Source organism: Heloderma suspectum, chromosome 2, assembly GCF_057233095.1.
Source record: "Heloderma suspectum isolate Gila_16-S chromosome 2, 16-S_ref, whole genome shotgun sequence".
NCBI classification, from domain to species: domain Eukaryota; kingdom Metazoa; phylum Chordata; class Lepidosauria; order Squamata; family Helodermatidae; genus Heloderma; species Heloderma suspectum.
The window spans coordinates 84,345,839-84,372,708 of record NC_139459.1 but is presented as its reverse complement, the minus strand read 5'-3'; the positions used below and the strand labels follow the sequence as shown (position 1 = coordinate 84,372,708).

Here is a 26,870-nt window from a genome sequence, read left to right as displayed (position 1 = left end):
TTTCCCCAGTTACACTTTGGGAGCAAAGTTCCTTGAAACCACAATTTTGACAAGCACAGACAGAAGTCTTAATTAAACAGTGAAAGGTCATCCCAGCATTTTTAGCAGCCAGGGCTGTGGAGCAGGTGTCCTAACACAGGAAAAAAAGGCGATGGGGGACACAAGAAAGCCAATCACTTTGGGCATCTGTCTTTCTCAGGTCTGAATAAAGCCACCCTGGGGGTCCTTTTCTTAAGGCAGGCAGCACCTACATAGGGTCCCCTCCTCAACAAGATATATCTTAAACCAGTTTTCGTCCATGTTTGCTTGTGGCACTTTCAGTGCCTTCTTGAGCACTGAAAATTAAGCTTAACATTTAATAAATAAATGGGCCTTATATACATTATAATACTGTTTAGGACTCAGACCTGAAACTATGTAAGCACAACAGTTTATCTATGATGCCTTATTTTTCTAATGCAGTGTTCCCCAACCTAGTACCTTCCAAGAAGGCTGTTCTGGTTGTAAAAGGCTATTCTTGCCTGTAGTTAAGAATTTAAAATTATTTTGTATGCTGCTGCTGCTGCTGCTGCTGATCTTTTATTGTTTATCTTGAAACTCCAGTCATCAGTTCTGGCTTTGATGCAGTTGATTAGCACTTTTGATAATTTATCTGGCTATTCAATTAATGGGTCAAAGTCTAAATTGATGCCGACTGAGATACTATATCTCATAGTATATTAGCTAATTAACAATTTTAATGCTGCCCAGATGTTATTACTTATTTGGGAATACTTATTACAAATAAAGAATAAATACTTATTTCCAAATACATATCTCAAATGATTAGGCTTAATCTGAATAAGTTGATTAATGAGTTCTCATGGGATTTAGAGAGATGGGCATCTTTAAAGTTGAGTTTGTGGGGTAAAGCAAATACATTCAAGATGAATACTTTACCTATGATTATTTATGTTATACATGGGATTCCTTTATCTATGCCTGGCAAATATTTTCAAAACCTCAATGCTTTGTTCCTCACCACAATGAATATCGTTGAAAACGATGCAACTTCCAATTAAAGAAAGTGGGTTTGGCTTTCCAGATCTTGCTTTATGTCATCGGAACTACTTGTTAACTTGTACTAAATTCTGGGCTTTACCACTTAGATCAGAGGTTCCACCTTGGTCAGCTTTGGGATCTTCTTGTCTGGATCCTCTCTCTAAATGGATAGCATTAGATTGTCAGAGCTTTAAAAGGATAGAGTTCCTCCCACAATTATGGCTGTTAGGGACGTGGCATATAATGTCACATCAGTTACATTTTGATCCATTTTCTCATGTTAAATTAACTCTATGGGGAAACCCAGATTTAAAAACTGGGAAGAAAATGTTTCTTTATGGTGGACTTGGATGGATAAGTTGATCAAATAGTGGGTGATGATGAGTTTTTGTCATTGTAGGCTTTACAGGCCAAATATGACTTGCCTGCTACGGCTGAATGGCAATACTTGCAATTGCAACATTTGTTAGAATCTAGGTTTGGCCCTGCCGCTTTTACAGCTTCAAGGACTCCTTCACTATTGGAAACACTTACTGAGGCTGATCAGTTATATCGACCCAATACTTATTATTGGTGAATAAATATGATATACAGGGTCTTAAGCAGGAATGGAATAGGGAATTGGATTAACCTATTTTGCCTAATCAATGGATTGCCACTTTAGCATCTCTATCTGAAGTGTCTGTATCTGAAGTGTCAATGAATCTCAGGTTATGCCTCATTCAGCAAAAACTCTTGGTCCGTGTCTATTGGATGCAACAGCATCTTTTTAATATGGGTTTGTCTAAGCTAGAGAATTGTTGGAGGTGTAATACAGCTAATGCTTCTTTCAACCATATGTTTTGGAAATATCCAATAGTTGCTTCTTTTGTGGAGGAGGTATTATACAGATAAACTTTGCTCTGGAACACTCTTTAGTATTTACTGATGTACTTGTCCTTCTAAATTATCTACCTGCTTCCCCGACATCAATGCATGGTCAGCGCAAATGGATTTTCCATGCCTTTTTGACAGCTAAAAGACTGATAACGCAACATTGGAATGATAAATGCTCACCTCCTATAATGCATTGGATTGAAGACCTTACAATGCTTTCAACATTTGAACAGGTGGTGTACATGCCACCTGCAAAAGGATACTTATTTGGATATTTGGTCTGCTATAGTTCAAGTTTATGTATGATTCTTAGAAAGCTACATTTTCATATATATGCATTCATTCACACACACACACACACACACACACACTTTGACTTAGATTCCTGCACTGAGCAGGGGGTTAGACTCAATGGTCTTATAGGCTCCTTCCAACCCTACTATTCTATGATTCTATGACACACACTTCATAGGTATGCGTTGAAATTAGTACATTCAAATGTTCATAGCTACAATTTTTTTCCTTTCCTCTTTTTGCTGTGTTGAAATTTCACAATAAAAAATGAATTTTAAAAAAGGCCTATAATCTGCCTTGCCACAACTTCCTAGTCTGTACTGGCTTTGACCCTCACTGGAGATATACTGCACTATATTTGACAATGTGAGTATTGAAAATGTCATACAGTTAGTATTAAGCATGCTGTACCTTAGACCAATCTCCCATTCTCCAGACATAGCATTTGGAATAGTCTTCACAATCTTCTGCTTCTCTGGGTCTTGTAGATAAAACACACTTCTTCCGAGGATTGGTGCACCTTACAGTCCGATGTCGTACTCCTTTGCCACATTTTACAGAGCACTGTAGGAAGATATTAAAAATGATAAAAGGTAGTACACACTACACATGTAGTTATTTCACACAGGGACCCATATCTCCCCCCCCCCCCCGCATAATTAAAAACATCTCTTAGGGAGCAATGCTATGGCTGCTAGACAGTGTCTAGACAGCCATAGGATTTTTCGGTTTCCCAGAATCCTCACTCCCTGCCACTTCTGCTGCTGCCTTGTAGGTAGCGCAGTTCATCCCCGTCTCTGCATGTGCAGAGCAGGCATAAAAGGGGAATTCCCGGGGTTGGGGAGGGGAGGAGACGCGGAAGTGTCATTACAACACTTCCTATGTGCTCTCCACCTTCCCCCACTCCTGTTTCAATGCGCCCCAGCTAGACAGCCGAAATTGGCTGTCTAGCTGCAAATGACAGCTGGAGTGCAGAGGAGAGGATCCTCCCCATGCTGCGCCCACCCTGCACTGGATAGTCGGTCGCCTATCGCCATAGGATTGCGCCCTTAAAGAGACATTCAAATGGGCAAAGTGCAGATACAAAAGGAACATTGCAGCAGCTAGCACACCATACAAAATAATAGTTACTCTACAATAACTATTCCTGTTTGCTATGTAACCTAACAAAGTTTGCCATGCTTTGATCCAGTAAACTTGCAATGGTTTTGAGCAAGGCCTGGGAAACACTTCTGGGGCCAGCTAGCTTCATCTGTTCAGGGGCTAGTTGGTCTGAAGGCTGACATTCTGGCTTCCCCGCTAACTGGGACAGCTAATATACATGTGAGGGAAACAAGCATTTATTTTGTTTCCCTCACATGTTTATATTGCTGGCATATTTATATGCCGGTTTTTCAACCAGAGGTATGCTGAATGAATTTCATTCTCATGCTGCGTATACAAAATTATGTACATTACCAAGTAATATTTACAGATAAACCAAAAACTCAGCGAATGGCCCAGCTTAGATGGTCAAATCCTGGTCTAATAAGCCAGGATATGCATGAGCTTTGTACGCCTGCATGCAACCTGTTCTCTTTCTTTTCACTCATCCCTTTGTGAGCAGGGAAACAAATTGGAAAACTAAAGTAAAACATAGCTTCCTGCTACATCTGACCCAGGAAACTATGGTTAATAGTTTCCAAACAAGCCAGAATGTGAAGCCAGAGTTTAAAGTTGGCTTCCAAATCTTGTTTAGTAGCCATTAACCATAGTTTCTAGTTTGGAAGTAATGGGAAGTGATGGCTAACTGCAGCTTCATGGCTTGTTTCACTGCTTGCATGAAGGGATGACCAAAGTAGCTGCATGAAGCTTATGCATATCTTCATGCTTACACATATCTGGGCTTATTATGTCAGGATTTTACCATCCAAATGCAGAATTTATGTTTTCCCTTGGCTAGTTGCAAACACAATCCCTGAATGTGGACAAGATAAACAAACAGGAAAGAGAGGGCCTTTCCTGCAGTAGTGTCCAACTGTGGAATGATTGGTGCCGACTTTACAGTCTTTCCAACCCCAGGTTTTGACCTGTTTAAAAGGCCATGTTGTCCCAGTCTTCTTATAGTTTTTGTAGTCTTTTTCTGCCTTTTAGTATGTAATTTTATGAAGGATAATGCTTTTAAAAAATTTTATGTCTTTTGAACACTGCTCTAAAATCCATTGGATGAAGGGCAGTTTAGAAATATTTTAAAACAAGTAAGAAATGCCAAACAATGCATTTACTGCACCTCGGACCACACTCCAGCTTCCCACACCGTCATGCAATCTTGGCCTTCACACCGCTGTGCTGAAGTGGGTTTTGGACCAAGACAGTCTCTCTCACGGGCTCGGATTAAGGTCCCGTTTCTGAGTTGCTGAGTACAGGCTACCTGTCTATTCTGGGTCCCCTTCCCACATGTCCTTGAGCATGGAGTCCATTCTGTCATCATCCATCTACATTAAAAGAAAGAAAATGCTAATTAAAGATTATTACCCTTTCCTGCCAATGCAGAATTATTACTTTTGGGGCAGTATCCAATCCTGCCCATCCATGTGTGAGGCCAACTGCTGTTTTCATCCCAAAGGTGGCCAACGCCATCGATTCCATTGTGCAAGTGGTCCCTACCATGAGCATAAGTGAGCATAAATGCATAAATGAGCATAAATGCTCATTTCTAGAACGGGGCAGGTTGGGAGAGTTCCTTTATGCAAGCTCCCTCCCCATTTCCAGAAATGAATGTTTTTGCTTGTTTCAGGTTGCCCTGGAATTGCTAAATCACAGTTGCACAAGTTTGGGGGCTGCTTACGCAACAGAACTGGTGAGACTGGCCACACATGGCTGCCCACCGCTGGGTAATGCCCATGATATTTCCTAGTGTAGTTTGATTTTAAAGTATTTACTTTTGAGGCTATGAAATTGTAACTTTTAGGCTACAGTCTTCTTTCTACACATAATTAATATTATGTTATTTTTATAATACTATTTCTGTCATCTAAGAAACAAAGCATCTGTATATTCTGTAGGTTTGTAAAGATATTTATTCATATTCTCACTTCTGAGATCGTCTGGAGCAGATCTGAGGAACATGTGAGGGTCTGCAGGGAGGAGGAAGGGATGGGAAACACCTGTTGCTAGAGAGGAAGCCCACTCACATAAGGTTTGCTTTAACCCGATGATCTTTACCTAACAGAATTCATTTGATTTTATGATTACATATTTTTAGCACTGATTAGAACTTCTGATTAGTTTTTATTTGTGGCACTTTGCCAAAAAAAAGATGTCTGCATAATTATCAAATATAATCTTGCAATCATCAGCTCCAATAGTAACACCAGTTTAAAAGCAAGTAAAATACTATTTATGATTGCTCTGCCCATACAGCAAAATTTCATAATGAGGACAACAGTGAGGAATTATTTATCAACATCCACATTGTTTTTCTGGTTTGATGAGTACGTAGTATTTCCTATCAAATATGTCATCTTTGCATTCCATAGTGCTGAAGAACAAAGATTTTTTCATTTCATTTTCATTTCTATACTGCCCAATAGCCGAAGCTCTCTGGGCGGTTCACAAAAACTAAAACCAAACAACACACAATAAAACAATTTAAAATATATAGAACATTAAAACCACAATATAACAATACAACCACAATAAAACCTAGCAGCAGTACAGGAGTTTAAAATACAGATTTAAAACAGCAAAGATAAAAATTTAGAAAGCTAAAATGCCTGGGAAAATAAAAAGGTCTTCACCTGGCACCGAAAGGAGTACAATGTAGGCGCCAGGCGAACCTCACTAGGGAGCTCATTCCAGAGCCGGGGTGCCACAACAGAAAAAGCCCTCCTCCTAGTAGCCACCCACCTCACTTCCTTCGGCAGGGGTTCACGGAGAAGGGCCGCTGATGATGATCTTAAGGTCCGGGCAGGCACATATGGGAGGAGGCGATCCTTCAGGTAACCTGGCCCCAAGCTGTTAAGGGCTTTGAATGTTAACACCAGCACTTTGAATCGGGCCCGGAAATGGACTGGCAGCCAGTGCAGCTGGAAAAGTACTGGCGTAATATGAGCTCGCAGGCCAGTCCCTGTTAACAATCTTGCTGCCCTATTTTGGACCAGCTGAAGTTTCCGGACCGTTTTCAAAGGCAGCCCCACGTATAACGCATTGCAGTAATCCAGACGAGAAGTTATCAGAGCATGGATAACTGTAGCTAGGCTATCTCTGTCCAGATAAGGGCGTAGTTGGTATACCAGCCTAAGCTGATAAAAAGTGCTCCGTGCCACTGAGGTCACCTGTGCCTCAAGTGACAGTTCTGGATCCAAGAGCACCCCCAGACTACGAACCTGATCCTTTAGGGGGAGTGCAACCCCCTCCAGAACAGGTTGAATATCACCTAGCCGGGCAGACGAACCACCCACTAACAGTACCTCCGTCTTGTCTGGATTGAGTTTCAGTTTATTAGCCCTCATCCAGTCCATTACCGTGCCCAGGCACTGGTTCAGAACAGCCACTGCCTCACCTGGTTTTGATGAGAAAGAGAGGTAGAGCTGCGTGTCATCCGCATATTGATGGCACCTCAGCCCACACCTCCGGATAACCTCCCCCAGCGGTTTCATGTAGATGTTAAACAGCATGGGGGATAGAATAGAGCCCTGTGGAACCCCATGGCACAATTGCCATGGTACAGAGCAATAATCCCCCAGCACCACCTTCTGGAATCGGCCATCCAAGTAGGAGCGGAACCACTGTAGTGCAGTGCCTCCAACTCCCAACCCAGACAACCTATCCAGAAGGATACCATGGTCAATGGTATCGAAAGCCGCTGAGAGGTCCAGGAGAATCAACAGGGTCGCACTCCCCCTGTCCCTCTCCCGGCAGAGGTCATCCCACAGGGCGACCAAGGCAGTTTCCGTTCCAAAACCAGGCCTGAAGCCCGATTGAAATGGATCTAGATAATCCGTTTCATTCAAGAGTGCCTGGAGCTGTCCTACAACCACCCGCTCAAGCACCTTGCCCAGGAAGGGGATGTTGGCCACTGGCCTATAATTGTTAACATCCTCTGGGTCCAGGTTAGGCTTTTTCAGGAGTGGTCTAATTACTGCCTCTTTTAAAGCAGCAGGCACCACTCCCTCTCTCAAGGAGGAATTTACAGCCTCCTGGACCCAGCCGGACAACCCCTCCTTGTTTGATTTAATAAGCCATGAAGGGCAAGGGTCAAGCATACAAGTGGTCGATCGGACTTGGCCAAGCACCTTGTCCGCATCCTCAGGCCTCAGTAACTGAAACTCATCCAATAAAACTGGACCAGACGGTGCTCTGAACGCCTCTACCAATGGAACTGCATTAATGGTTGTGTCCAATTCATGACGAATCTGAGCGACTTTATCCTCAAAGTGCCGCGCAAACACGTCACAGCATGCTACCGAGGGTTCCACCGTCTCTCTCCCTGGCCCAGAATGTAACAGGCCGCGAACCACTCGGAAAAGCTCCGCCGGATGACACTGAGAAGATGCAATGCTGGTGGAAAAGAACTGCCTCTTTGCCACCCTCACCGCCACAGAGTAGGCTCGATAGTGGGCTCTTACCTGTGTTCGGTCAGACTCAGCACAAGTTTTCCTCCACCTGCGTTCTAGCCGTCTCCCCTCTTGCTTCATTGCCCTCAGCTCAGGTGTATACCAAGGAGCTGGCCGGGCTCTGCTCAGAGGGAGAGGGCGCTTGGGTGCGATCATGTCAACCGCCCGAGTCATCTCTGCATTCCACAGAGCGACCTGGGCTTCGACAGGAGCACCAGCCATACCAGCAGGAAAATCCCCCAGAGCCCTCTGGAATCCATCGGAATCCATTAATCTCCGGGGGCGGACCACTTTAATAGGTCCCCCACCCTTGCAGAGGGGAAAGGCCGCCAGAAGTCTAAACCTCAGCAGGAAGTGATCTGACCATGACAAAGGGACAGATGTTAATTCCTCTACTTTCAGATCACCATCCTCCTGCCCAGTCGAGAAAACCAGATCAAGCGTGTGTCCTTTTATATGCTTTGGGCCGATGACATGTTGGGACAGCCCCATGGTTGTCATGGCGGCCATGAAGTCCTGAGCCGCCCCGGATACAGCGGCCTCGGCATGGAAGTTGAGATCCCCCAGGACCATCATCCTGGGGGTCCTCAACACCAAGTCCGAGACCACCTCCGTCAGCTCAGGCAGGGAGTCTGATGGGCAGCGGGGTGGGCGGTACACCAACAGAATCCCTAATCTGTCCCGGGTACCCAACACAAGGTACAGACACTCAAGATCTGCACTCGAATGAGCAGGAAGCCTGGAGAGGGAGATTGAATTCCTATAGACCACAGCAACCCCCCCTCCCCGACCCTCAAGTCGGTGTTGGTGCTGCACTGAGTACCCAGGAGGGCACAGCTGGGAGAGAGTGACCCCTCCCAGTTCCCCCACCCAGGTCTCAGTAATACATGCCAGGTCAGCCCCCTCATCCACAATCAAATCATGGATGAGGGAGGTCTTATTTTGGGCCGACCTGGCATTCAGCAGCAGCACCACCAGACCCGAGGGCAGACTGGTAAGGCTGCCAGGAACCATCAGGTTGGGGGAAGAACCAGAAGAGGGGACAGCTGTAAGGTGTCTAGCCCCTCTTCTCCTCAGCTGGCCTGTTAATCCCCCAACGATTACAAGATAGTATCTATAAATAACAATAAAGCTCTGAAAGGCCATTTAGAGACTACAGGCCACAGCCAACTCCCCGCCCTCCGCCCCACTCCAATTTTTTTGCTTCCCATGCACAATTTCGTACATAAGCTTCCAGGTTGGGGTGGCTGGCATCCCCTTTCAGTGCCAAAGGAAAGAATATCCCAGAGATCTCCGAGCAATTACAAGACACTTCTGGAGCATCCTTTCATTTTATCTGGGGTGCCCACTGAGTCAGAAGTGGGCACTCTGTACAGTGTTCTCTCTGAACCTCCATTATTTGACTCACTATCACCTTGTCTGGCATGGCTGCTCATTGCACTTTCGTATTTGTGGTTCAGGTTTTGTTAAATATTTGCATTTCTTGTTGTCCACAAAACTGATATTCTTATTCAAAATCTTTGTGCAGGACACCGTTGTCTTTCTTTCTCCTGATAAAGACACAAAACAGACGTTTGTGGACCTAAAATAAACTTTTTTTAAAAGGTTTCCTCAGGCAACTGTTTTCATTAAAATGCTGGCCAGGAGCCAAATAACTACTTCATGCATGGCCAGGCACAGCTTCCTTTGAATGGCAGCTCCTCTTGCCATATCATAATCTGATTTTTGGAGGTTTCAAAAGTGATTAAAGCAGAGAGAGCTAGTCTCAAGATGCTGAAAAAATAGTTTTATCCTTTAAGAAGCCCAACACATTTCAGCCCAATATATTATTAACGGCCTTCCTCAGGGGCTATAAAAAGAGACAATACATTTGTATGTCATTAATAAAATTGAACAAATAATATAAAATAATACATATTGCAAAAATTGCCTATGTATACTTACAATTCTTTAAAAAGAGAACTCTGCCAGGGCGGTCTCACACATTTGAAGATAGGTGGGTGAAAACATAGTTGAAGGTGATACATTATATATCATACAATAGAAATTATCAATCTGCTACACAGGTGTTAATCATAACTTGAGATTAAGTGTCAGGGACGAACTGGGTGCTTTACTACCCAGAGGGGGAGCGTCTCTAAGTGCATGATCTCCGTTACATGAAGGGGAAAAAAGAACCCATCTAGTCATTGGGGCTTTGTGGAGCTACAGTCTGAAGTTCCAAAATCCATGCTGTTCCTTTTCTGCTCAAGATCTTACCTTTATCTACGTACATCATTTCTAATACCCAGCATTTCACATATATAGCACTGTGTTTTTGCTCTATAAAGTGAGTGACAAATGGGGTGCACATTCTTTTATTCCTGGTATTAGAAAGGTGCTCCCCAATTCTCTTCTTGTGAGCTGTAGATATCTTGCCCATTTAGAATTTTCTACATGGGCACTGGATTACATATGCCATATTTCTGGTGTTGCATGTGGTGAATTGGCTGAAAGAATGCCCTTTTCTTTGGTCAGCTGTTTGACCTGTAGCTTCACATTCAATTATGTAACTAACAACTTACAGGAAAACATAAACAAGTATGGCACATTCTACAAGATATACCAGGCTTATACTGACAAAACCACTGATTTCCTTTAAAACAACTCAAAACATAAGGGATTTTCTAGTCCAGAGTGAGTTTGATGAGAACAAACAGACTCATGTGAATGTGTTCTCAGGAACAACAACACCTATAGGTCATAATCCCTGTGGACACTGTGTATTCTGAAAGTATACTTGTAAAGTGACTGGATCTGAAGATTTTCTGAAACAAATTTTGTCTCTAGTACATCGGATCACAACCATTTAGGTCTGGGCTGTATGTATATCCATGAAAGTTGATGGGGCAGAAATTTTAGTCATAAAATCCAATCCAAAGTCCATGCATACAAAGTTTTCCCGCATTCTTCTGTGAAGGGGAACAATTTGCACATGCATTCTATTTGCACAAAAGGCATTATCTATCATGGAAAGGTATAGGAAAGGCCCTGTGTCCACGAAACTTTGTGCATGCTTTAGAGATGCTGGATCTTATCTAGAATTTTAGGTTGAAAGATATGCAGCAATTTTGAGTTCCTTTTCAAGAACTGTATTTCTGCTTTAAGTAGACATACATGCCTATATTGCCTAGCAGTAAAAACAACAACAACAACAACAACCCTCCTGTGATTGTAACTATTTTAAGCAAGATAAATCATTAAGTTGCATACAGTGGCTGGAATCCAATGTTGTATGAGCAGACGTCAGTTCAGATGATGGGACTTTCTTCTCCCCTTACACACCACCTGAAAATCTGCTCTAGAGCAGATTTTGAGAGTGCACAGGGGTGGAGGTTGAATCCTTCCCTAGTTCTGCTGATGGGATAAGTACCATCAGCAGAAAAAAGTCATTGGATACCACCCAGAGTTTTGATCTTTCCATGACAACAATATTGTCCAAATAGCAATAAAGACAGCACTAGTACATTAGCAGCAGCAGCAACAAATCTTCAAACATTAACCAAATGAATATTTACTTATGCCACAGATTTTAGAAGACCATTACCTCCTCCACATACAGCATCACAGTCCTCCCAACCTGAGTGTGTCCACATAAAAAGTGGTTCAGATACTTTTGAGCTCTGATTCTCAGGCAAGGGGTCCAAGGGAATAGTGTATTCATAGTGTAGCCCATAATTCTGATCTTGAAAAAGCAGGACCTGTAACATATACAGAATGGAATTTCTGTGTGGCGAGAGGGTATAGCTCTGTGGCAGAGCACACACTTTGCATACATAAGATGCCAAGTTCAATCCTCTGCATCTATGGTTAAATAGATTTCTGGAGCAGAGCTAAGAGATGCTCCCCCTTGAGTACCTCAGCAGCAATACACAGTTTGGGAATAGATGGATGAATGGTCTTAATCAATATAAAGTAGCTTCATCTGTTCATATGAACAAAGAAAAATTACTTGCACTGTTCACAGTCTGATCAATGGCGGAGAGTTGCTATTCATTCTGACATTCACAAAAAGACATTAAATAGCATGTTTAAAATCTCATAGGTAAAATCAGAGGACTGCTACACGTGATGTTAAACTTCTGTCTATGCATGGAGGCACTTTTTGAAAATGGCTACTGTTATAGATCATTCCACATAAACCATAGTTAACTTCCTGTTCATTTTAACAGCACTCAGAGAGAGACAGACAGACAGACAGACAGAGAGAAGAGATAAGACAGAGAGAAATGATTGTCAATAGGATTTTCCTAATTTTTGGATTATGATTGTCAATAGGAAAGAGAGATAATTATTTGTGTAGGTATCAACTCCAAAGCAATATATCCTCTCCAAACAAATCTAACAAGAAGAATGTGTATATGCATTACACAAAGTTTAGAGATGTCAGGAGAGCTTTAGTCATACGGATACTATCTGCAATAGTCATTAAAATGCAAGAATATAGCAGAAGTGTAATGTGGTTACTTCTAGCACAAGAACGTAAAACATCCAGTAAGCATATATTTATAGAAATACATTTTTAGAAATAAATTTGAATCATAAAGTAACTTTGCTTCATGAGTAAACTCCTGCTACACTCCAATCAAAATAGCAGTCAGCATTGTTTGGTTATAGGGAAAGCCATAGTTTAGACAATGGTTAACACCATCACCTTAACTAAACTTCATTTTTTCATTTTATCAACTCCCTTGTGCTCTTCATACTACCCCAAGAATATTCCACATATCACAAACATATCTTCTCTGTGTGTGAGTTCCCATTTACTTAAATGGGAAGGGCTTATTTGCATAGATTTTGCACAGTCTGGCTTCTTCCAGTGAAATGAAAAGTATTCAAAGTGGAAATGTGTTGTGGGAAGATGTTTTGTAATTTCACATGTGCTCTGAGCACAACAATATAGAAATACCTTTTATCCAATACTACTAGGGTATGATGAGCATATCTGGAGCTGTGAAGATTTAAAAATAATCTATATGTCCCTAAACTATCCAGATTCTTGCAGAAATATATGTGACTTTGATTACTGGGTTAATGGATAATATCTCAAATTGCTGACATATTTGATTGCAAATGTGTGTGTACATGCATATCTATCTATCTATCTATCTATCTATCTACATACACACACACAACACACATCTATCTATCTATCTATCTATCTATCTATCTATACACATCTATCTACAGTATCTATCTATCTATCTATCTATCTATCTACACACACACACACACACACACACACCGAGAGGTTTGGATCCTCTGATCATGTGACAGGACTTCCATGTCCTCTTCTCTTCCCTGCAGACCTCTGTGCATGCCCCAGTTCTGCTCTGGAGGCTTCCCCAACTCTACGGAGCAGATCTGAGGAGTATGCATCAGGAAGGGAAAATCCGTTCTGCTGGTGGAACAGCACCATTGGATATAACATATAGGCACCAACTTTGATATATTATACTTTACAGAGTAAAACAGTTTAAAATTATTATCCAGGCTATCATACCAATAAATGTAAGGGAGATGTGGTTGGACCTTTGGCAGAGATTTTCTCCCATAGACCTCTCCTAACATAATGGACAGTGGTACCAGCAATATTGAATGTTCCAGAATGTTCTATCCTCCAGTCGCTATTAATAGACTGTTTGCTGGCATCTCGAAGAGCTGCAGATATATTAAGAAAAAGTATAGAAAAGAATGGTTGATTTTCATTTTCCTGCTTTACTGTCAGAATGTTTTTTCATGCTGGTGGAGCCACAGCTTACAAATTAAAAAGCTATTTATTTTTAAGCATAATAAACAAATCTCAGCAAGAAAACATTTTGTCTGTTTCCCAGCTGGAATGAATGACAAAAGCCGTATACATAATAATTATCAGAATTCTGTCTATATTCAAGACAGAGTTCATTAAATAATGAGTGAAATAAAGGGCTCTACAAATTAGTCCATAATTATACAATATGGATAGTACAAAATATACAGTATCAATTTATTGGTTATATTACATGAAGATTCTTGGCCATATTTTTAATAATACTGACAGGATCTAAGACAATACAAGTAGATAAAAACATTAAGAAAAGCTATGTTGAAAAGCCCATCTAGTTCAGCATTCTTTCATACACTGGCCAACCAGCTGCCTATGAAAGGCCAACAAGTAGGAAAAGGGTGCAATAACACCCTCCCAGCGTGTTCCCCAACATCGAGTATACCAATTGTTGCCAATTGTTTTCTGGTTCCAATTAAATGTGTTGGTTTTAACCTTTAAAGCTCTAAATGGCTTAGGGCCTTGCGAACCTCTTTGTTATTAAGATTAGCAGGAGAAGCCCTTTTGAAGGCCCATTTGTCATGCAGGTGGGAAAGGGCTTTTTCCTGCATTGCTCTCAAACTCTGGAACACACTCCATTTGAAACTTGGCCTTTTAAGTTGTTATAGTTTTTAATGTTGTTTTTAATGTTTTACTGTGTTTTATATGACAATGTCTTCTATGTTTTGAATTTTTTGTAACCACCTTGGTTGCCTCAGAAAGGTGACATAAAAATACAACAAACAAACAAACAAACTAAGGCATACTACCTCCAGTACTGGAAGTAATGTATAGCCATCATTCATGACTAATAGCCACTAACAGCATTATCTTCCATGATAAGCGGCAGTCGTTACATTTTGTAGTAGTGAATTTCATAGTTTTAACCATGTGCTGTGTGAAGAAGTACTTCCTTTTATATGTCCTGAATCTCCCATCAATCAGCTTCATGGGATGGCCCTGAGTTCTAGTATTATGGGAGATCTAATGTCATACTTCCAAAAATCACTGCAAACCTCCTGTGTCAATATAGCTAAATCTTGAAAATCCTCTTTGAACAAAACCTATTGACATAAATACTAGAACTCTGAAATTGCGAACTACAGAAATATGTGGTGATAACAACTAGCTTAGATGGCTTTTAAAAAAAGCCTAAAGACAGGGAGTTGGATTAATAATTATGGTGTATGTGAAACTCCATCTCTCACATCTACTTCATTTTGCAATAGACCTCATCCTACACTTTATGATCTTGGCACTCATTGAGTTCTCATGACTGCCAGGTCACAGAACTCCAATGACTACAGAAGCCACGCTTAATGCATCTTAGGGATGGACTTAATCCTGCAGAGTTTAGTTAGGCTAAACCATTCAGCAAAGTGGTACTACTTTAGCAACTGACCCCCTCACACAACTTCAGGTCCACCTGGTTCTGGGCACATTCCAGAATTGCTTCATTTCATACTGGTGACAGTTGCATTGCATGCTGAGCCACCTGGGTCTGTGATGTTGAACCTCGCAGCTTCAGAGGTTCAGTCTCCAAATCTTCCCATAATGGCATGCCCTAGAGTGCTCCCCACAGTGGAGTTCACTGTCACACCTACAGCTGTGGTGGCCACCTGATCCATCAAGCAAGGGGGCAGGAGAAGCCACTACTAAAGCAGGAGTGCTGGCTACAATAGGAACATAAGAAGCTGCCTTATACTGAGTCAGCCCATTGGTCCATCTAGCCCAGTATTGTCAACACTGACTAGCAGCCAGGGATTGGACCTGGGACCTTTTGCATGCAAAGCATGTGCTCTGTCACACTGAGATACTATGGTCTCTCCCCAATGGTGGTGTGTGCATATGGTGGTGGTGCAGCACATCACAATGGTGGCACATTGATGGCAGGTGACACCATCCTGTTCTTCCTCGGCATAATTGCAGTGGTCCTTTCTCTCTTCTTGAGTTGTTTTCTGTTCTCCACAAGTAACATAATTTCCCTTGTATGCATTTTGTAAAGGTACAGCAGCCCTATCAAGCTGTCTGTAGCTAGCAAAATTATGTTCCCTGGCTCATATTCTCAAGCCCTCTAAGCCTCTCTTGCCTGTGCACTTCCTTATGTGTTCATTGGCGTTTTCTTTCATAAACTGTCTGACTTCTCTTCCCTTTTCCTCAAGCCTCCTCCTCTGATATGTTCCTTTCCATCAGGCTCCCGATTATCAGTCCATTGTCTGCCCTGAATGTTTTGTTCAACCAGTCTGCTTCCTTGCACTATGCCTGTTTGCTTCTCCAGCTTCTCAGAATTCAGCCTGCCACACAAAGCTATTCCTGCCCCAAGGATCTGTGTGAGGTATTAATCTCAGGCAAATCGACAACTTCTCCTTCCTCCATAGTTATTGGAGTGCAAACAGTGTGGCGACTTTGTTTCCTGAGAAGCTGGAATGTTTGTGAACACTGTATACCAGCTCAGCCAACTGATGTTAGACTTCACTGCTGGAAATCTGATACATTATAGAGCAGACAAATTCACGGGGGATAAGCCTATCAACAGCAATTAGACATGATAGCTGTTCAAAACTCCCATGTTCAGAAGCAGTATTAAGTGCAAGGGACAAGTAGCAGGAGACAATAATCATAGGACTAGGAACAGTCATACTCTTGTTTTCAGCTTCCCAAAGGCACCTCTTTGGCTACTGTTGGAAACAAAATCTTGTATTGGTTGGAAGTTGGTCTGCTCCACCAGGGAAGCTCTTAGACTATAAGAACTGAAAAATGTAAAACTCTGTTTAACTTTGTTCCATGTCTATTTCAATTCACTTATCAGGAGAACACCTAGCAAACTGTGATTCAATTGACATGGCCTGTTTTCCACCATCAGTGTTCTGACAGCAGTACATCCAAGCTCCGAGCCATTGACGTGAATACTTAACAAAGTCATTTTTAAACCATTTTTACACCTGTGCCTGATCAACAACCTGTGGGATCTGGATGCTTGCAAAATTGTTAAGAACTTGTTTGATAATGCTGTCTATCTGCATTTAGGTTGGTGTGATGAGTATGCCTACAAATACATGATCTCCTCTTGCCTCAAATGATGTTCAATGTTTGCACTATATTTCTAGACATTTCTAACTGTGGCTTTGCAAATAGACATTAATTTGATCTTTGAGGCCAGGAATAACTTTTTTTGGCTGACTCTTTTCCATCCCAGGCTCAGTCAATCCCCACAAGCATTTAATGAAGTCAAGTTAGATACACTACAAGGAACTGAGGTTATACAACTTTGTCATTACTGATACATGATTCTTCATTTTTCACCCTGTAATGTGAATTATGAATTTCTCAGGCCCCTTAATCAGATATGTGAAGTCAAATCAGCTTGAAGTCATCTTCTGGACAAGGTTGCCCTAAACATTCTTTTTCATCGAAATTTCATGCTTGGCATCAGTGATGTGAAAGGGCCTCAGCTACTCCATCCTTGCCCAAATCTCTTCATAAAGTTGTATGTTAATGTGAGTCATTCCTGGCAATCAATTCCTCTCCTATCCATATTTGTACTGTTTTGTTATGTTTCTATGGGAAACAATGGCAATAGCACCATCAACTGGAAATAATACAACTACATTATCCAACAATTATGCATGCCAATAAGGCATGCAATACAATGAATCCAAATAGAGTGAAATGCTCTATAACAAGGTGGGGAACCTCTTTCAGCCCGAGGGCCAAATTCAATTTGGAGAAGCTCTGGGGGGTGGCATTCCAGTAGTGGGCAGGGCTGAAGGCAAAGGGGGTGAGGCCAAAAATACAAAAAATATCAGCATACTGTAGCTTAAAGCTCTTACTGCCAATAATCAAGCCATAGGAAAAGCCTTTCAGCCTTTTAGAATGGAGGAAAAATCTGCACAAAATCCAGGAAATCACCAAAGAATCGATGGTTGGGGGAAAGGGAGTGGGCTATGGGAAGGAGGTATGGCCATTTGGGAAACCTAGAGAGCCAGATTGGGACCCGAGGCCTGAGGTTGCCCATCCCTGCTCTATAACATTCTTGCAATGTCCATTAATGTTACTGTTCTAAGAGGACTTTTTCCTGCTGCAATATCTCAATGTTTTAAAGTATTCAATTTAACAGTTGAATAAGAGTAGACAGTCCTCCACCCAATGAACAAACATTATTGGAACATCCACTAGAGAACATAGAACCCAGCAGCTTGTTTTACAGGTACAGCATTTTGTACCACCTTCGGATTCTGTACAGTTGTCAAAGGAAGCCACAGATAGAACATAGTTCATTAGTCAAGTTACAAGTTCAAGAACCTGGTCTTTTAGAAGGGTCCATCATTGTTCTGAGAGCAAAACATCCAGTTGGGATATCAGATACTACTAGGAAAGGGCACTCTTTGCCATAGCTGCAACCTGCATATCTACTAGCAAAGCTAGATCCAATTGTACCCATAGCTGTGAACCTGATCTTTCAGGAGGCATGCAGCCCCTTCTACAACACACTGCACCACCACTTCCAGACCTCTGTTTAACCCTGTCCAGTCCACTGCTTCTGGACATGGAGAGCAGCTCACTCTGGGGTGGCTGGGTTGTCCATATGGGTTCAACAACTGGAACTGATCAAAACAAATGCAACAAGAAGGGGCCATGACACTTTCCTCATAGAGTCCACTACAAAAGGAGCACCTAAGTCAGAGGAATGCAAGTGATTTTATCTGCAAAGAGCTTATGTGTCTGAAACATCCCCCACGACGTACCTGAAACAAGGATGTAGAAATCCCATTAACGCTCAGGACAGCTCAGATAGATGACATTGCATGGATATAATTGTGGCAGAGAAGTAAGATTTCTTAACCAGCTGTAAGGTATCTAAGGAGGAAACCCACCTAGGGCCTGCTGCTAGGGAACAGCCAGAGGGTGAGGCACCTCTCTATAGTGGAAGCTGAAGCCAAAAACAGTTGGAGGGTATGATCAACCTGCTAGGCAAACTAATTAATAAGACATGGGTGGGTGCAGGTAATGGATTGCTGGATGAGAAGGATTATAAGGCATGTATGGTAAGTGATTTAGGATACAAAAGTACAGGGGAAATAGCCGGAGGGGAGGGGAGCGGAGTTTGGGAGATGGAGGAATAATTCTCCATTGTCAACAACCTTATACATTGCTAGACTGGAGCTGTCTCTCAGTGTTGGTGATTGCAAGGAGATGGTGGCAATGCTGGGTGAGTGCTGGAAAGCCCATCCTCACTCTAGAATGAGCTTACGAGCTCTGAATTGTCTGCGTACTCTTCGCTCAGCTGCATGTCCTCCATATCCTCCTCTCCTCCTTACACTTCCAATTGGGGCACTACATCCCTCCCTGTCAGGCCTGCTGTTCTCATATTGTGCTAAACACATTCCCATACTGCAAACAAAGCAATACTCTATTGACATAAGCAGATATAGATATTATATATGGACCGGGTCAGTCCACATCTTCCTTTACGAATTGTACAGTTGGGTCATATATGCAAAGAGTTCCATTTTAGGAAACTGTGAAAAACGTCTTGAAACCTTCCTGCATCCTACAGTTTGTGAAATTCATCATGAAATATCTTAAGAATATGCTCTTGTACATTACGTCCCCAGAGCTGTAAAGCAGGGTTGAAGAACATGTGGCCCTCCAGATGTTGCTGGACTGCAACTTCCAGCATCCCTCACCATTGGCATTGCTGGCTAGGGCTGATGGGAGTTGCAGTCCAACAACATCTGGAGGGCCACATGTTTTCCACCCCTACTGTAAAGAATGCATTTTAGTTTTAAAATGTTTTAAAGCAAATAATTTTCTTCTGCTCTGGAAAAATGCTTGGATGCGATCAAGCCCTGCAGGCAGCCTACTGAACACTTTTGTGAAAAGTAAAATTTTAGCTGACCTTGCCTGCCTTACTGGTACACTGTCACCCAGTCCAAAGGCAGCTCTTTATTCCTGCTCAACTGACTTTGACCCCTGAAGCCATAATGGTGAAATAGTGGTTGGATTAAGGCACACTTTAATCTGGGTGTGTTTTTTTTAAAGAAGCAACACACAGTTTTTAAGGTACCACCATGTGGGGTTACAATATGTTTGCATTTATGAATTTAGAGCCTATGATTACATGGACTAATTGTGTAGATATTGCATATATAACATCATAGGTAAAAGGGCTGTCATCATATTCAGATCCAGTAGCATGGGAGCCACTTCCTTGTGGTGCAACTCCCCATTACTGGTTGCACCATTCTAAACCAGCTGAAGTTTCCAAATAGTTTTAAAGGCAGCCCCATTTTATAGTCAAGATGTAACTAAGGCATGTGTCATCATAACCAGGTCTGATGTTTCAAGGAATGGGCACATTTATTTATTTTAAATGTTTCTATACCTCTGTACGATAGCATCACCGATGCAATGAATATGGACTTGAGCACACTCCGGGAGAGAGCGCAGGACAGGAAGGCCTGGTGTGCTATGGTCCATGGGGTCACGAAGAGTTGGACACGACTGAACGACTGAACAACAACAACAACACCTCTGTATATCCAAGGATTTCTAGGTGGTTTACAAAATATAAAAAACCCAAAATGTTAGAGCACTAGCCTCAGCTGCATGTAAGGGCTCCTGGCCATCACCACTACCTGGCAGTCCAAGCTCAAAGACAGATCCAGGAGCACACCCAGTTTGTATCCTTTCTGTCAACTGGCTCCCACACTGGTGTGTATGTGTATGTGTATGTGTGAGACAGACAGACAGACAGACAGACGTGAGCTAAGGACAAAGCATCTGGTCACACTAATTCAGTCTTTGTTAAAAATAATCACACTCATTCAATCTATGTTAAAGTGTCCTCCTTTAGTAATAATTCTAACTACTTTACAAAGTATTATATGGGCCCAAAGTTTTAGACTTGCAGACTGATCCTATGCATATTTACTTGGAAGTAAGTCCCACCAATTTCAAGAAGACTCACATACAAATAGCCAACAACAGGTTTGCAGATTTTGTGACTAAAAAGGAATATAACTGCCTTGTATCACCTTTCAATTTTCGGTCTACTGCTCTGGAGAACATAGATCCCACTAAATATTTCCATAAGGCATAAGCAAATATCAATTGAGCATGACAAGCCTTAATACTCATAATTCTGGATATTTTCCAAAATGAGTTTTCAGTTGCTGTCAGTTTACCTATTTTGTGAGTGATTAGAACTAAACTGGAAGCTGAGACTCTGACTGCCAGTTTTCTCCTCCAATATTTCCTTGATCCTGTGATTGATTATTAAAGACAGCAAGCCCCACAGAGACTTCTTTGTTTCCATGTTTTACAAAAACAATTTGCAACCCTTTAGTCATGAAAAGATCCTATAGATCTTTGCAACTTTTGAATCAATCATTATAAAATGGCAAAACTTAACTGCTAACAGCTTGCAAAGAATAAACATCAGCTAATTCTTAAAAACAAAAAGATGCTAATGCTAAAATTGCACTAAAATTGTTTGTTTAGCAAATTTATTCTCTGCTTTCAACAATTGTTCTTAAACTGGGTTGCAATTAAAAGTAAAATAAACTACCAATGGAATTACAGCCATAACAATAAAATATTATAACATGAATAGATTAAAAACAGAGATCTGACAATAAAACAATGTCTTAGTCATAAATGGCTTGGCTGAAAAGAAAGGTCTTGACAGTTCACTGAAAAGGGCCAAACTCTCGGATCTATTGTACAAACTTGGTAACTGCAGGCCAAACTGCATACAATATTAAGCATGTGGTTTAACATCACATATATTTTTTAAAAACTACAAATAGCAGCTGCTGGAGATCAGGACTACAGCAGGCAGGGAAGGGGTGTTTAATACTTTGGGAGATAGCCTGAGGCTTTTCGAGGGGGATTTGTGTACTTCAGTATTTTGCATGTTTTTTGACCTGGTGTTTCTGTACTGAATGTATTTATTTTACAACCAGTATTTGTAAACCATCCAATAACTGACATTCGCCTGACAGTTAATAATAAAAGCAATACCTAAGTGATACACTTTAGCAATGACCCTAAAACCAAGGGTAGCAGCCAAGATGGCTGACACCAACGCTTTAACAGCATATAGTTACGCTTGGAGCCACATCGCTTAATCAATTTCATGAATTTTTGAGACCAAGCTAATATCAGGCCTCATATTTTAAGTGATCAGAGTTACCAAAGGGATTCCCCCTGCAAGCCCCGGCTGAGTCCCTTTCCATGTCCCTTGCTTCCCCACTCTATGTAGAGAGAAGCACAGTAGTCCGTGCCTTAGTATGGATAAAGAAAGTGACTCACCCCAGCTAAGTCCCTTCCCATGCCATTTGTGCCCCACCTGGAATGCGACAAGTGTAGGAAGGAGGCACCTGATTCAGCCAGGTCTTGCAGGATCTGGTCCTGCAAGCCCCTGCTGAGTCACTTTCTCAGTGCAGAGAGGCATGGAGCTCCGTCCGTCTGTGCATAGAGAAAAACCAAAACACACAAAATTAAAAGGGGTGGGTTGGACTCAATGACATCACAGGAGGGAGTGGAGCTTGGGGGGCTCCATCCCATTGCCATTACCCAGCCTGCTGCCTTAACAGCATATAGTTGCCCTTGGTGCCATACAGTTTAACCAATTACATGGATTTTTGAGGGCAAGCTAATATTAGGCCAAATATTTATCCAGTCACAGTTCCAGTGAAAAGCACAGCTACACAACTGGTATATGCTTTGGAAAGGAAGTTCCCATTGATGGAAAAGGGATCTTCTTCTCTAATGCAAAAAGCAGTTTTGCAACTGCAATTTCTGCTGGGACCACAACAGGGCGGGAAAGAGTTAACTCCCTCTGCCTGCTGCAGTCTTTATCCTAATCAGCCCCCTCGGAATTTAAAAGGAAGCAAACATAATATTAAATCACATGTTTAATGACTAGGGATAAGTGAGAATTTAGTTTAAGTTCAGCTCTGGTAAGAATTTACCAAAATCCATAAAGTTCACCATATTCAGGACTAAAAGAATTTGAGATTTTTCAAAAATCTCCGAACTGACAGTTTCATCTATCAAGACCCAGGGCTTCTATTTGTTTGTTTGTTTATTGAATTTCTTAATCGCCCATCTCGCCGGTCACCTGGCCACTCTGGGCAATGTACAGCAATAAAATTTTAAAACAATAAAATTCCACTTTAAAACATAATATTTCTAAAAATACCCTAACCCACCCCAAATGCCTGCCTGAGCAACCACATTTTTAATGCAAGGCAGAAGCTCATTAAAGAAGGGGCATGGTGGAGTTTCCTAGGGAAGGAGTTCCACAGAGTGGGGGCCACCACAGAGAAGGCCCTTTCCCTCGTCCTCACCCTCGTCCTAGCTGATGGGATAGAGAGAAGGCCATTCGAGGCTGATCTTGTTAAGCAGCCTGTCTGGTGTTGCTGGAGGCGGTCCTTAAGATAGGCTGGGCCGGAACCGTATAGAGTTTTAAAGGTCAAAACCAACACCTTGAATTTGGCCCAGAAAACAACTGGTAACCAGTGCAACTCCTTCAGCATTGGAGTGATGCCATCATGCCGGTGGCTGCCTTTAATCAGGCGAGCCGCCACGTTCTGCACCAGCTGCAGCTTCTGAACCGTCTTCAAGGGTAATCCCACATAGAGCACATTACAGTAGTCTAAATGAGAGGAGACCAGGGCGTGTACTACCGATGGGAGCAGATGGTCAGGAAGGTAGGGGCGCAGCCGCCATATCAGATGGAGTTGGTACAGCGCTGTCCGGCTCACAGCTGACACCTGAGCCTCCATGGACAGCTGGGATTCCAAAATGACCCCCAGGCTGCAGACCTGGTCCAGGGTAACCGTACCCCATTCAACACCAGGTCAACATCCCCCAACCTCCTCTTGTCTCCCACCAAATGTACCGCGGTCTTGTCAGGGTTCAGCTTCAGCTTATTCTTCCCCATCCAGCCACTCACCGTCTCCAGACATTTGGACAGCGATTCTACAGCCGACCTTGGTGAAGATTTAAATGAGAGGTAGAGCTGCGTGTCATCTGCATATTGATGACACTGCACCCCAAACCTCCTGATGATAGCCCCCAGCGGCTTCACACAGATGTTAAATAGCATCGGGGAGAGGATGGAACCCTCTGGCACCCCACAAGTGAGCGGCCACGGGTCCGAAACCTCCTCTCCCAGTGCTACCCCTGGTACCTGCCGGAGAGAAGGACCGGAACCACCGTAATACGGTGTCTCCAATGCCCAACCCCTCCAGGTGGTTCAGGAGGATACCGTGGTCAACGGTATCAAAAGCCGTTGAGAGGTCAAGGAGAACAAGGAAGGAGCATTCGCCCCTATCCAAAGCCTTCCTCATATCATCCACCAAGGCAACGAAGGCTGTTTCTTCTCATGCCCAGGCCTGAAGCCCGATGGAAATGGATCTGGATAATCGGCTTCTTCCAAGCGTGCCTTCAACTGGATCACCACCACCTGTGTGCTTTGGTCTTAAAAGTATGGGTTTGAATTCCTGTGTATTGAACCATTGTTAGTGCTGAATTAGGGTTGCCGCCTCTTTTTTCTGACAGACTCCTCATCTTTAGGGATATTGGAGAAATCCTCCATGAACCCCAATGAGGCCGGATTCTATTAAAGCGGCAGATGCAAGCTTTGATGATTTCCTCCTTCCTTTGCAGCCCCCAGTGGCATCTCCCCCAGTGTTCTGGAGGGGAGTGAAAGGGGAGGGGGGAATCAATGAAGATCACCACTGCCTCCATTCCACTAGTGGGATTCTTCTGCTGGATCAGAAGCCCCCCGCAGTCAGAAGGAGCCCTTATAAATCTGTGCAGTGTTGACTCTTCTGCTCTCAAAAAGGTAAATCTCTGAAAGGAGACTTAGTGTGAAAGAAAAGTCAAAGTAATGCACTTAAGCGCTGCAAATGCAAACAAAGAATTTTTCTCTCCATCTTGCTATGCAGAATGAAGATTTTTAAAACTATAAAGTCATCACACGGTTATATGCTATTATACATTATTATTAAATCTTTATGATGGTAGATTGTGTCAAGATCTTGTATATTATTGCCGCCCGAGTTTCAATGAGTTTTAATGGATTAGATATCCTAATGACTAAAGTTTGCCATACTGGTATGGTCTTCAGCAAAACTGGATATTTAAAATATCCAGAGAGCCAGTGTGGTGCAGTGGCTAGAGTGTTGGATTGGGAGCTGGGAGATCCGGGTTCTAGTCCCCACTCGGCCATGGAAGCTCACTGGGTGACTTTGGGCCGGTCACAGACTCTTAGCCCAACCCACCTCACAGGGTTGTTGTTGTGAGGATAAAATGGAGGAGGAAGAGGAGGACTACGTACGCCGCCTTGAGTTCCTTAAGGAGGAAAAAAGGCGGGATATAAATTTAATTAATTAATTAATTAATAATATAGCAGTACAGCAATTCCATAAAACATTAAACTGACGACATGTTACCAATACTTTTATCTTAATTAAAAAGGAAAGTTAATAAAATCTCACAGAATCAGTTTTAACATGATCATACCTGAACTGGATGTAACTGGGATGTAACAATCTTAAACAATCCTGAACTCCGTTTAGAACACTGTACTTTTTAAAGTAATTGGATTTCAACTGAAGAAAATGCTTTTGTCTGAATGAAACAATTCCCTTTTTATGTCTGTGAATATTATTTCTATCCTCTCACACGAAAAACATGCTGAATCAGCATTTAAAAACACGTACAGGTATAATATTACATAGCTAGTGATAATATTACATAGTGTTATTATTACATAGCATTTATATAGCATAAGTGTTCAACTCACTTCCTGTACATGATTGTGCAGGGCAATCCTTGACATTTCTACTCAGAGATTATTCCCATTGAGTTAAAAGGGACTTACTCCCAAGGAAGTGGCTTATAGGATTGCAAGCCTGTAAAATAGGTCAGTGTTATTATCCCCATAATAGAGATGCAACCCCTATACCCCGATCTGATTGAGGCCGAGCAATTATTGTCTTGCCAAAAGCTATCTAGCAGTGATAGTTGAACTGGGGCATATTCCAGAATCTCTGCTTTTGCTTTAAATCTATTAAGACTTAAAATAAAGTCTATTTTTCAATTCATATATTTAGTTTTAGTCAGCTACAAAGTAAAGTTATGACCAGAACACAACTTACCCAAGTAGCTGTGAGCAGGTTTTTCTTCCACAACTTTGATTCTTCTTGCTCCTGCAGGTATCACCAAAGCCTCCACGTAACCTAATTACAAGGTGACATATCCCATGTGACGTGCATAACCAAATACTGAACAATTTTTTTTAAGGAATTGCAATAATGTTCATGTTTGATTTGACTCTAGTTGTTCATGAAGTCTTGAAATCATACTTGCCCCTGGATCTGTAACCTGCTATTTGAACCTAGGAATTTTGTTCTGACTTTGGGCTTGGCATTATTTTCTCCTTATTGAAATCATTCAACATCTTATTGAATGTTCTGCTTGACTTGGTTGCAGGGTTTGTCTCTAGGACTGGTTCCATGGAGGATAAGAGGAGGAAAAATCTTCACCCTTTATGAACATTTTTCATGAATTACAGTGGTCGTGAATGTATTTGCCAAATCCTTTTTATCCACTTAAGCTATAATTATCCAGAAGAACTTTCACAGGCCAACTTTTCCACTCTTAGGTGAGGATCCCCTTTGTGCAAGTGCTGGGGACAGAGGAGATTATAACTGCTGGGGCTGCACATCTGGCAGCTGCTTGAATTGGGGGCTTTAGGCCAGCTCCACAATGAGCTGAGAGCACCCCACTCTCCAATCAGCCAGCACAGGACCCAAAGGGTGGCCAAGGTAGACCAAAGTGAAGATTTCTCTCTGGTCTGTGCCTGAGAATAAACCAAGACACAGGGACTTCAAGGATCTGTGCTTCTACACTAGTCACCATGTGGACTAGTGGCCAGCCATACTCCCAGGATGGTCATGGTGGGCAGCTTGAGCCACTCACACCATCTGCTGTCTTCCTCCTGGTTCACCCAGTAAGCAGGCAGGTTGTCAATAATACTGGCATTTTGCTGTCAGCACAGTGCAAAGTTCTTGAATTCTGCTTTAGGTTAAAAATTTGTGGCTTGTTCCATTCCAGTTCTGTGCATATTCCTGTCCTCTCTGCCCACCCCCACCCCACACACTAACTGTGGCTATGTGAAAGAGTAATTAAACCTGAGATTT

General features: G+C 42.3%; 1 protein-coding gene across 1 annotated transcript in view; it reads right to left on the bottom strand.

Moving 5' to 3' along the window:
- The window catches only part of ADAMTS19 (ADAM metallopeptidase with thrombospondin type 1 motif 19), a 171,080-nt gene that overhangs the window by 21,469 nt on the left and 122,741 nt on the right, over positions 1–26,870 (bottom strand). Inside the window, exons 16-21 of the mRNA XM_084834003.1 lie at positions 25,827–25,907; positions 13,351–13,508; positions 11,395–11,548; positions 9,223–9,358; positions 4,481–4,685; positions 2,623–2,775 (exon numbers count right to left, since the gene is read on the bottom strand). Coding sequence (XP_084690129.1) covers positions 2,623–2,775; positions 4,481–4,685; positions 9,223–9,358; positions 11,395–11,548; positions 13,351–13,508; positions 25,827–25,907 — 887 coding nt within the window. The remainder of the gene's footprint in view (positions 1–2,622; positions 2,776–4,480; positions 4,686–9,222; positions 9,359–11,394; positions 11,549–13,350; positions 13,509–25,826; positions 25,908–26,870) is intronic.